Source organism: Frankliniella occidentalis, unplaced genomic scaffold, assembly GCF_000697945.3.
Source record: "Frankliniella occidentalis isolate FOCC.00 unplaced genomic scaffold, Focc_3.1 Scaffold1058, whole genome shotgun sequence".
Classification (NCBI taxonomy): Eukaryota; Metazoa; Arthropoda; class Insecta; order Thysanoptera; family Thripidae; genus Frankliniella; species Frankliniella occidentalis.
Window position 1 is genome coordinate 12,090 of NW_026268164.1, and position 10,967 is coordinate 23,056.

At 59.0% G+C, this 10,967-nt stretch overlaps 3 protein-coding genes and 1 non-coding gene across 4 annotated transcripts; 1 reads left to right on the top strand and 3 right to left on the bottom strand.

Moving 5' to 3' along the window:
• Positions 1-4,206, bottom strand: LOC113202521 (uncharacterized). The gene is made up of 4 exons (XM_026416787.2): positions 3,933-4,206; positions 3,069-3,845; positions 2,043-2,516; positions 1-1,730 (listed from the first exon to the last, which is right to left on the bottom strand). The coding sequence occupies exons 1-4, from the start codon at positions 4,161-4,163 to the stop codon at positions 219-221; spliced, it is 2,994 nt and encodes a 997-aa protein (XP_026272572.1). The 5' UTR covers positions 4,164-4,206; the 3' UTR covers positions 1-218.
• Positions 1,934-2,015, top strand: Trnas-aga (transfer RNA serine (anticodon AGA)). Its single transcript has one exon. It is a non-coding gene; the product is annotated as a tRNA-Ser (tRNA).
• Positions 4,207-4,663: 457 nt separating the features above from the next.
• On the bottom strand, positions 4,664-6,679 carry LOC113202260 (neurofilament medium polypeptide-like). Its single transcript, XM_026416395.2, has 2 exons — positions 5,507-6,679; positions 4,664-5,018 (listed from the first exon to the last, which is right to left on the bottom strand). The coding sequence occupies exon 1, from the start codon at positions 6,599-6,601 to the stop codon at positions 5,555-5,557; it is 1,047 nt and encodes a 348-aa protein (XP_026272180.1). The 5' UTR covers positions 6,602-6,679; the 3' UTR covers positions 4,664-5,018; positions 5,507-5,554.
• A 527-nt stretch (positions 6,680-7,206) lies between these two features.
• LOC113202615 (constitutive coactivator of peroxisome proliferator-activated receptor gamma-like) lies at positions 7,207-10,593 on the bottom strand. The gene is made up of 8 exons (XM_026416930.2): positions 10,380-10,593; positions 10,078-10,223; positions 9,406-9,902; positions 8,917-9,265; positions 8,354-8,629; positions 7,814-8,250; positions 7,656-7,733; positions 7,207-7,573 (listed from the first exon to the last, which is right to left on the bottom strand). Exons 1-8 carry the CDS (start codon positions 10,469-10,471, stop codon positions 7,484-7,486), a joined length of 1,965 nt encoding a protein of 654 aa, XP_026272715.1. The 5' UTR covers positions 10,472-10,593; the 3' UTR covers positions 7,207-7,483.
• Between the last annotated feature and the right edge of the window lie 374 nt (positions 10,594-10,967).

Sequence of the window (10,967 nt, forward strand, 5' to 3'; positions counted from 1 at the left end):
TATTTGAATTTCAAATGGGTTTGACATCAGTCATTTGTACCAAGATTTGTTTCGTCCAACGTTTGTACTTTTATTGGGCAGTCAACACACGTCGTTCATTGACAGCAAAAACATCAACACAAAATGTAAAAAAAAATGTTAATCGGACGGTTTGTAAAAAATAAAAAAATAACACATAAAAAAAAATTATTGGAAACTATGAATGGGACGTTGATGAATTACAGAGGGGCGGACAAGTATCGTGGGGCATTGGTGAAGGCCTCCTTCTCCCTGGCAGACAAGAGCCTGTAGCCGGGGGTGGGTGGGAAGCTGTCGGCAGACGTGCTGGTCGGCGTGCTGAGTGTCGCCGTCGTGGCCTGCTGCTGGGGCTCCTCCCGGGGCAGGGTGGCCGCTCGCGCCCTCTGGAGGTCCTCCTCGGCCTCGCGCAGGTGCTGCAAAAGCTCCTGCTGTGTCATGGACCTGGGCGCGCCGTCGGCGGGCTGGATGATCTGTTCCTCGGAGCTGGCCCTGGGCTTGTCGAGCTGACCCTGAGGCTGTGACGTCACGGAGCTGGGGGCGCCGGTGTTGCCGGAGGTGAGCTGGGAGACGAGGGGCTGAGACGGACCCTGCGACGCCCTGCCGTAGCTGCCAGAGCTGAGTTGTTCGGCCTGCACTTTACGCATTCTATCCAGGTTAGCCTTTTGCTCGGCCTGCCTGGCCGCCAGTGTCTGCTGAGACTCCTGAGGCTGCTGAGGCTGCTGGGGCTGCTGAGAAGGCTGAGAAGGCTGGGGCTGCTGAGGCGCCGTCGCTCTGGATGTGAGCTGGGCGACCAGGGCGTCCTGCGCCTGTTTGATCTGCTTCATATACGCCTCTGCTTCGGCCGCCCTGGCCGCCAACTGTTCATGCTGAGACTGTTGAGCTTGCTGGGGCTTCTGAGACTGCTGAGACTGCTGAGACTGCTGAGCCTGCTGAGGCTGCTGAGGACCAGCCTCTCGGTAGGAACCGTAGTTACCCGATTGACCCGTGCCGAAGCCGCCGAAGGTGCTCATGCTGCCAAGGCGCCCTGGACCGCCGACGCCGAAACCTGCTCCATTGATGCCCTGGCCAAAGCCCTGCTGGCCGAAGCCCTGGCCGTTAAGATTTAGAGAGCCCATGCCGAAACCACCGACAGGACCCATGCCCATGCCCATGCCCATACCGCCCATGCCCAAGCCCGCGTCCATGTCGCTGTTCCTGCTGCTGCTACTGATGACGGTGGTCTGCTGGCGGCCCATCTGCATGCCCGGCGACGTGCCCAGGACCACGGATGACGAGATGGGCCTAGACTCGGGGAAGTAGTTCTGCTGGCCCGCGCCGCCGCCGCTACTGATGACGGTCGTCTGCTTGCGGCCGATCTGCATGCCCGGCGACATGCCCACGACCACGGACGACGAGTGGATGGGGCTGGGGTCGGGGAAGTAGCGGGCCTGACCCGCGCTGCGCATGCGGTCCTGGAGCTGTCCGGGGGTCATGTCCTGCAGGCTCGCCGGCGGGGCGCTGGGCGCGGTCTTGGACTCGGTCTGTGCCTCCACCGCGGCGCGCGCCTTGTCCGCCTCCTGCGCGAGGGCCTGCAGGCTCGGGGCGGCGGCGGACTGGTCCTGGCTGGCGCGAGCCCGCATCTCCTTGACGAGGTTGGTGAGGTCTTCGATCTGCTTCTCGTGCGCGGCTCTGGCGGAGGCCTCGGCGGTCACCGGCACCGGGGCGCCATTGGCCTGGAACAAGAGAGGACATTCATGAAAGGTTTGTCACACTCGATCCGAACTGCCGACGAATCGCGGGAGTGTTCCCCGAATCAATCCCGTTCTCCTTGGCGAGGCCGGGCCAGGCCGCGGGCGGGCCGAGAGTGGCACAGCCACTCCGCGGCGCGGGCGCGACCCACTTCAACAACACAACACGTCGCCGCCCCTTCACCGCCGCAGTCGTGGCCGAGTGGTTAAGGCGACTGACTAGAAATCAGTTTCCCTCTGGGAGCGTAGGTTCGAGTCCTACCGACTGCGTACACTTTTTTTTATCGTTTCGCTCACCTGAGGTTGCTGAGGCAGTCCCCTGAGGGCCAAGGTGCTGAGGTCACAGTTGAGGGTGACGGGGACGGTAGCTCCGCCGCCGACGGGGATCGTGGCTATTCCGCTGACGCCAACCTCCTGCCGCTGAGCAGTGGGTGCTGCGTAGGCGGCCAGGTTGACAAGCCCAGAGCTGGCGCTGACGGGGGCGATGAACTGGGTACGCACGGGGGCGAGGGAGACGGGGGCGTAGGCGGCGGCGCCGAAGGAGGCGGCGCCGACCGCGGGGATCACGAGGTCCTTCTTCATCACGATGGGCTGCAGCAGCGCAGTCCTGGCCTGCTGCTGTTTCTGAGACGATTCAGGGGCTGGCGGCGCCGACGGAGCGAAGTCGGCGGACTCGGCAGCACGGTAGTTCATGCCGCCGATCATGGGTGGGCCAGAGTGGAGGAAGCCACCGCCCATGCCTCCCATACCGGAATTGGTGATAATGTCCACCTGAGGGCAACGATTAGAGAACCATGTTGTAAGAAATTGAATCAACACGATAACCACAGAATCACGGTGTAGAGAGATCTCTCTACACCGTGCACAGAATGAATAACTGCGGCAGAATTAACGTCAGATTTTTTGAGAACCAATGAAGAAATATACAGGTGTCCCAAAGACCCTGTGCTTAGTTTTGCTTATCCTGTACCCTTGTACCGCATACCGGGTGATTCAGAGAAGACGCAAGTGCGAGCGGCTTTGCCTATCCTCGACTCGGTGGGCGCACGGCGCACAGGTCCCCTCCTCACCTCTCCCCAGACCTGGACCCGTGCGCCCGCCGAGTCGAGGATAGGCAAACCCGCCCGCACCTGCGTCTTCTCTGAATCACCCGGTACAGCCCGTGCTCTGTACGTGCGTGCGTACCATCTCCCACCGTGGTACCAGGGCGCCGTGCGAGTAGGCAACCGGTTCGCACGCGTCAATGCGGTACAATATAAGAAAAACCAAGTGTAGGGCCTATGGTACACCACCGTGTAGTGTCGGCTGAATCTGCTCTCATACCTGTGAGCCGCGGTGAAGGTAAGGGTCCTGTTGCTGGATCACCGACACCTGCTGGGTCCCGGAGCTGTAGGGGCCGTAGGGCCGGTGGAGTCCGCCCTGCTGGGAAGACACAATGATCTCCTGGTCACCGAAGGAACGCGCCTGGGTCTGGTGAGCGGCAGGGGCAGCGGCCGGAGCGGTGGCAGCGGCAGCAGCAGGGTCAGCGGGGTCAGCGGGGGCGGCGGGAGCGGCTGAGGCGGGGGCGGCCGCAGGAGCAGCCTTAGGGGCGGCAGCGGGTGCAGGGGCGTTGCTGGGGTTGGCGAAGATGTCTCTCACGGCCTGGCTCGGTGGTGCAGGAGCCAGCGTTTTGGCAGCCGCGGGGGCGGACGCAACGGGGGCGGACGAAACGGGGGCAGACTCGGCGGGGGCGGCCGCAGGGGCCGACGCGGCGGGGGCGGGCGCGGCCGCGGGGGCGGGGCCGCTGGCAGGCACGCCAGAGTCGGCGCTGCGCATGAACGGGTTATTGGCGTAGATGCTGAAGGTGTCCGAGGGCGACGAGAAGCCGGGGTTGATGACGATGCTCTGGGTGCGCTGGAGCACTGGCTGGCCCGGGGCGTTGACGGTCAGGGTGTCGGTCGCCGGCACGATCTGGACGACGTGCGGGGAGCCATAGTAGCCGTGCTGGGGCTGCTGCACTTGGTACACGGGCGTCTGCTGGAGCCGTCTCTGCTCCTCTGCGATCTGTGTCCTGTCACCGCAGAGCACCGCCGGCGAGCCGCCCGGTTGGACTGGAGCCACCTGCGGCACGGGGAGGGACGGCGTCAGGACAAACACTTGGGGACAGGGGCCGCAGGTGAGGGTGAGCGGACTCGGGTGGGTACTAACCTGGATGCAGACGGTGGTGGTTTGCTTCTTCTGTCGGTCTTTCCTGTTGCCGACAGGCCCGGTGGTGTCGGCGGCCTCGTACAGCGCGGCCTGCTTCTCGCCGACGAGGGCCTTGTCGGCCGCGTCCGTCGCGGGCGCTCCCCAGCAGGCGGGCGCGGCCAGGAGGAGCACCACGGCGACCACGGCGGCGGTGGCGGCCATCGGGGAGGAGAGAACCCGCGAGCGTGACATGGTGGCTGCAACTGACAGAGTGCTCGGCCGCGCACTCCTTCTTCGGCTCGGACTCGGCTCGTCGCGGTGCTCACGCGGTGCCGGGGGGGCTCGGGCAGCGCTGACGCGTGCGCTCGTGCAAGCGCTTTCCGCTGCGGGGCTGGAGCTGAGCTGCGCTGACTCTGGCGCGAAAGCGCACAATCACCCTTATGCGCTAGGTGCACGTGAATGCTGACTGAATGGCACTCTGTCGATCGCCGACCCCGGGGCCGGGGCGCGCTGCTCGCAGGCCTCACCTCAGTCGCGCCGCGGCGGGGCAGGCCGGGCAGTGGAGGCCCCCAGGAAGCCCAGTGCTGCCTCAGCTCTGCACATACTTCTTACCTGTCTCATCAGAAAAGGGTTGCCGCGGCCACCGCCGACCATTTGCATGGCTACACAGTCGTCAAGAAGTAGACCACATTCTTTTGTAGGCGCGCACTTGATGAAGTGTGGGTTTGGGTTCGTCAGAGTGAGACATAGACTTTAAACTTAAATAATTTATTGGGTGTCCACGAAAAGAGACCTGTACATCAACTTAAATTATCAGTCCATTTTACTCTCCAAACGTATGTCATTGTGACATACTTGTAAACCTACGACATAAAAACTAAAATCCCAACAAGGATTCCCTTTTATACCCCTTCGTTCCCCATCCCCCGCGGCAGGTTATCGCTGATCAGGCACGGCAGGGTGAAGCGGGGCGGGGCCGGCAGGCCCGGTGGGGTGGGGCGCGGCGCGAGCAACGCGGGGCGCGGCGAGGCAGCGGCGAGGCAGCGGCGCGGCGTGGCGTAGCGGGCTGGGGCGTGTCGCCGTGGTCTCCATAGCGGGGCTGCTACCCTGAAACAGATAGGAGGCACGGTATTGAAAGTGCTGATGGTTCAAAGGGCGGTCATTGTACAGGCTGCTCCGGTTTCGCCATACGACACGACACCTGCAGTACTGACTATTATGGGTTCGAAAAAAAAAATCGCGCCAGTGTAAAGCACACAGTCGAGACCTCGGTCTAAACGCGCTATCAAAGGTTGTTGAAAGATTAAATCATTTGTTCAATTTTAAAAGGGTGATTGTGACTTGAACGTCGGAGAAAGCGGATTGCGAGCAGGCTCGGCCACCTGCTGAGGCCAGCCCCCTGCATTTCCCTTTACGAAACAATTCAGATGACGTTGTGAAACTCGATGCGCCCTTGTCCCCGTGTGCTGCCACACGGGGAATAACTTTTCACTGATTCCATTCAACAGTGCAGCGGCATGATTGACTATCTAACATTCCACTCAAAGCGAGCAGCGAGCACACGAGGACAAAAGAGGGTCCATTAAAACACTCACCTGCAGCTGGCTGTACCTCCTCGGTAACTGGTGTTCCGACGAGGCGAACTACTTGGTAGACTTGGACGCTGCCTGTGGCTCCGCGGTGTCCTTCTGGGCTGGGACACCCAGGACCGCGGCAGCCCCGTCGTTGGCTTCCACCTTCTCATCCTCACGGACCGTGTCCTTTACACCCTCACTGACCTTGTCCTTCACACCCTCACTAGCCTCGATCTTCACACCTTCACTAGCCTCGACTTTTACACGCTCACTGGCCTTGTCCTTCACACCTTCACTGGCCTCGACCTTCTCACCCTCACTAGCCTCGACCTTCTCACCCTCACTGGCCTCGACCTTCACACCCTCACTAGACTGCAGGCCCTCACTGGTTTCAGCCTTCACATCATCACTGATTTCAGCCCTCACCCCTTCAGTAGCTTCACTCTTGACCTTCTTGCTAACGTCAATCTCCCCTTGCGCGCTGGTCTCAGCGTCGACTTCTTCGGCAGCGGCGGACTTCCCTTCCACGACCTCTGACGCGGTCTGCTGCGCCTCCTCGCTGTCCTCGTCCTGAATGCTTCCCACTTTGAGCTGTCGGGCAGGCCTCCCTGCGCACGGCTCGACGTCGGCTTCGTCCTCGGGGTGCAGTCCCTCGTCGCAGAGTGTCGCCTCCTGGTCATCCTCGAGCTGGGCGTCGTCTGCGGTCAGCTCCACCCCCGCGCGCTCCTCCGGGGCCTCGACGAGCTCGTAGACGACGGCGGGCTGCTCGGGATGGGGCGGCACGGCGAACTCGGCACAGAACGGCCCCTCCTCCCCCTCCTCGATAGGGGCGGTCTCGACGATCTCGCCCACCAGGTCGGGGTTGTCGGCGCAGTCGCACGGCTCGGTGGCACCGCGAGCGAAGCGGTGGTGTGGGCTAAGGTCAACGGCGTCGGGGCTCAGCGGCCGGTCGAACTCGGCAAAGTCCGCGAGGTGACGAGGCGCCCGGACGGCCTCCGCGTCGTACATGTCCTCGGCAAAGCCCTCCAGCGAGGCGAAGCGCGCCTCCGGCAGGCGCAGCGAGCGCGCGTTGGCCGACGCCAAGAGCGTCACCGTCAACAACACGAGCAGCTTCATGGTGAATCGCGGTCTCTCTGGCGCACGCGTGAACTGGCGATATTCAGCCGGACAAGTGGTTCGCGACGCGGAGCCCACACACTTTTTATGCCCTCGGGCTCGGGACGGGCGTGGCGCCCTGGTTTTGGTGTCATCTCCGCGAGAATGCCACGGGGGTTGCGTCAGATGAAGACGCATCGCTCAGGCAGACGCTTTGAAGTAGGTTACAGCCGAGACGGTGGCTTGTCAGTCATCATTGTTCTGGCACCTCCCCTCCCTCCCCGTCCAGAGATTCAGCAAATATTGCCCCCCGCACGCGGACTTACGCGAGAGGACACGGTATACTCCATCTCGGCCGAGAACACTTTTCCTCCCTCCTGCGTAGTTACTCAAACTCCCGCTCCCGCACGGTATCATAGCCTGCAGCAGCATTGCATGTGCAGAGTGCAGACCGCTATCAGTACCCATGGGCCCGGGCTCGGGCGGTTCACACTTTTGCCATTCGGTATACTACAGGAAAGAAAAGCGTAAGGCGGGGCCCGAGGCATTGCCAAACTTGATAAAGTTGGCTCGACTCCCGCAAACCCGCTCTGTACATGCACAATGGTGATAAAGATACACAGGTATTTGTTGGTATGTCTTATTTTAATCATTTTGAAACATAGACTAGAAATGATCATGATACTAATATGCAACTATGAGAGGATTATAATATATGACCAGTCTCGTGTTTATCACAGATTAAAAAAGATATTTTACCAAAAAAATATTAAGAAATGGCCCCAAAAATATCCTGTTACAAGTAAGAAACTTAACACTTTAAAACAAATAGTACATGGAAGGAAACATAAGTGGCCAAAATAGTCAAAAGGATAAAATGATTCCAATGATAAAATTAACAAGCTATTCCTCTGAATATTCATACACTTCAGCAACTTCTTCACATACTGTTTTTATGATGAGGTTCTCTGTCCCTTCGTCTATGGACGAACGCTAAAAAAAAAAAAAAAAGGTCACATGACATCTACAAAAAGTAATCCCACATTTACGCATAAGTATTGAGTTGTAGACTTACAATAACAGGATCAAGAGGCTGCTCATTCATAAAGATTTTATGAAACAGTTTTCCATTGAAGTATAGAGCAGGGTGCAGCTGGGTGAGAAAGAGAAACAGTCAGGACCACACACGACGTGTGTCACACGCATGGAAGCTTCAACCGGGCTGAAACTCACCTTGTCAAGAGGCACTGGCGCCCCCAATACATCGTTGAGAACAGACAGGTATGTGAAGGACCTCATGAACAGGGCGGCCACATGCACCACCGTCTTGTCATAGCTCGCAACGTACAGCTCCCCGGGGGCGGTCTCGGAGACCAGCTTGGCCACCATGGAGGTCCTCGTCAGCATGCGCACCAGGTCGGCGGCGGAGCGGTCGAAGCCCTCCAGGGCCTTGGAGTGGTACAGCAGGTAGACCAAAGACGCCGGGACCACCAGGTGTTTGGGCAGCTCCCGCAACATGTCTGCTAGTGCGTCCACCGGTGCCGAGCGGTGCCGATGGGCGGCCAGGGCCCAGGCGAAGAGGCGCCACCGGTCGCCCCCCAGGTCCGCGTCGTCCTCGTTGTGCTCCCGCCACAGCGCCAGCAGTCCAGGGTGCGGGTGCACCCTCGGGTCTGCGGAGCAGACGGCACCGAGTCAAAGGTTGAAGGTTGCGAAGGCAGCAGGCACACGGTTGAGGTGTGTGGGCACGCGGCCCAGCACGGCGGCGGCGCTTACCTGGGCTGACGGGCACCACGAGGCAGCGGTACACGGGCAGGTCGGGCGTGGGCGCGCGGGCGGGGACGATCACCTCCGTGAAGAACCCCGGCATCTGCAGCAGGCCGTACACGCGCCGGCGGAAGGGCCTGAGCGCCGTCTCGGAGGTGCAAGCCACGGGCAGGCGCGGGTCCTCGAGGGCGGGGCCCATCTCGTAGGTGCGCCGCGCCAGCAGCGAGAGCACGACCGAGTTGAGGAAGGAGACGTTGCGGTGGCGCACGCGGGCCATCTCAAGCACTGCGTAGGGGGGAAGTCCAGGGTGAGTGACTAACTAACTATAGGGAGACACAACTAGGAGCGAGCTTTTCTTATGGGCCCTCTTCTGCACTACTACCTCCTCAGCTACCCCCGCAACACATGGGCCGGCTGGGTCCCGCCTATCCCTTTGCGTAGACCCTCGGAAGCAGGTAGCCAATCCACCACCGCAGCAACATCTCCTCTGAAAAGCTCGCTCCTGGATGTGTCTCTCTATAGGGACGCGACGGCGCGGACGGCGGGCGGCGGGGCCGGCAGAAGAGACTCACCCTCGGGGTCCGCGTCCGTCTCCGGCTCGGGCTGCGGCGAGAAGGGCCGCGCCAGCGGAGCGTTGCGCGGGGCGTACTCGTGCATGGCCAAGCTCACCTCCAGCTGCTTCTTCAGCCGCTCCTTCATGTCAAACTGGTCGCGCAGCCCGAGCTCGCGCGCCAAGTTGCGCAGCAGGAAGGGCGGGTAGCCGTTGAAGGTGCTATCCAGGATGGCCCCAACGTGGTCCGCCTTGCTCCACAGCTCGCGCTTGATGAAGTCCACCAGCGTCGGTATCAGCTGGTCGAGCCGGTAAAACTGATCTTGCTTGAGAGCAGCGGTGCGTCGCCCCATCAGCTTGCTGTACAGCGGCTTCAACACCAACAAAAAGAGTCACGGGTCAATTCAGAGAGAGGGGCTGGTCGCGAGAACCCGGGCTCTTAAGTGCGGTTTCAAGCGCATTGCCGCATTTAATGCTGCACTACTAGGGAATGCAAGTGTGCGATACTCACCTGCAGGTAACCGCCATCTACAAAGTCGTTCTTGAGCAACGACGCGAGCAGAGGCAGGTGGTCGGGGTGCAGGCCGAGGGCCTTGGCGATGGCCTCGCGATCGAACAGGAACGTCGACATGTCGCTCGCCCTAAAGTGCTTGTAGAAGAGCGACACGTAGTACCGGGCGCCGCGCAGGATAATAAAATCCGTGTCTCGCGACATGATGGCGAAGCACTTGTTGGCGCGGGCGTACTGGGCCATCTCGACGTCGGCGTCGGACACCGCACAGAATATGGGGTACTTGGCCTCCTGGATGGTGATGATCGTCGCCTCATACATCCCCGCAGGGATGATGGTGTCCTCGGCGGCGATGATGGACCTGTTGCAGCCCTCGTCGACACTCTGGTAGATCCGCCTGAGTCGCTCCTGCCTCTCCATTTGGCGGTCCATCCAGCACCTCATCTTGCCGCGGTCCACGCTCCCGTCCAGAAAAAACACCGGCGAGATGCCCAGAGCTACAGTGGAAGGAAACGAAATAACTACCAAAAGCCCTGGACAACGCAAATTAAGAGGGGGGAACTCTATAAAAGGTGCCGAGGGTGACAGAAATAAAAACCCCTTTTGACCAGATCCATGCCGGGCTCGTGGTCATGCCCGTTGTGGCAAGTTTAACACCCAAAACATCCTTACCGGTCAAACGCCCGATGTAGTTGAGGAGATTGATTTTATATTCGGCGAATTGCCCGCCGCACACAATATCCAAGTCATCTAGACATTGTCGTATCAGTATGTTTGTGTCGATGACCGTCACACATGATGTTCGTCCGGTTTCTCTCCTGGAAATTACTGGCGTGTCAGGACACTTTTCACAAATCACATTCAATCCATTCAAATTTTGTCCGGATCCGTCCAGCGCACACATATATTTTGTTCGTCAACAGGCCAATGTTTACGTTTGAACTTCATAACCCCATGCTGGAGCTACAACATACCGGTACTCTTTGATGAGATCTTCCAGTTTCACCCTGGGGCATGCGTTTGGAAGATATTTCAACAGGAAAGACTCCAATCCAAAAATCCCCATTTTTCCAGAGGATATCCATAGATTTCGTGCATTAACCACGGGCAAGACTTTCCTCTCTTGCACCGAACTTGACTGAAAGTCAGCCACTGACCTCCAGAATCTAGTGAACCGCCTAGCCGGTCTGCATTTCCCCCTCCCCCTCCCCTCCCCTCAGACTTCTGCTTCCTTTCCTTTATTCCCCTCCTCTTTTCCCTCCATCCAACACGTCGATGAGGGGGTCTTTCCAGGAATTCAAGGTTTTAAAAAACACAACAAACGTCACTAACAAAATTTATTTTTCTTTATTATTATTGTAAGACTGTTCTCTAAAGCAGGTTGTTCCTAATGTTCCTTTATTGAATGTATGTATAGCACCACAGTTCTGTTCACTGTCCATCACACATATGGATCAGTAACTATCAGAAACATAATTAAATATTTCACAACTAACTATATGCCAATATAATATGAAAAATATTATCATTAACTATATATAGATTTACTGTACAATTTCCAA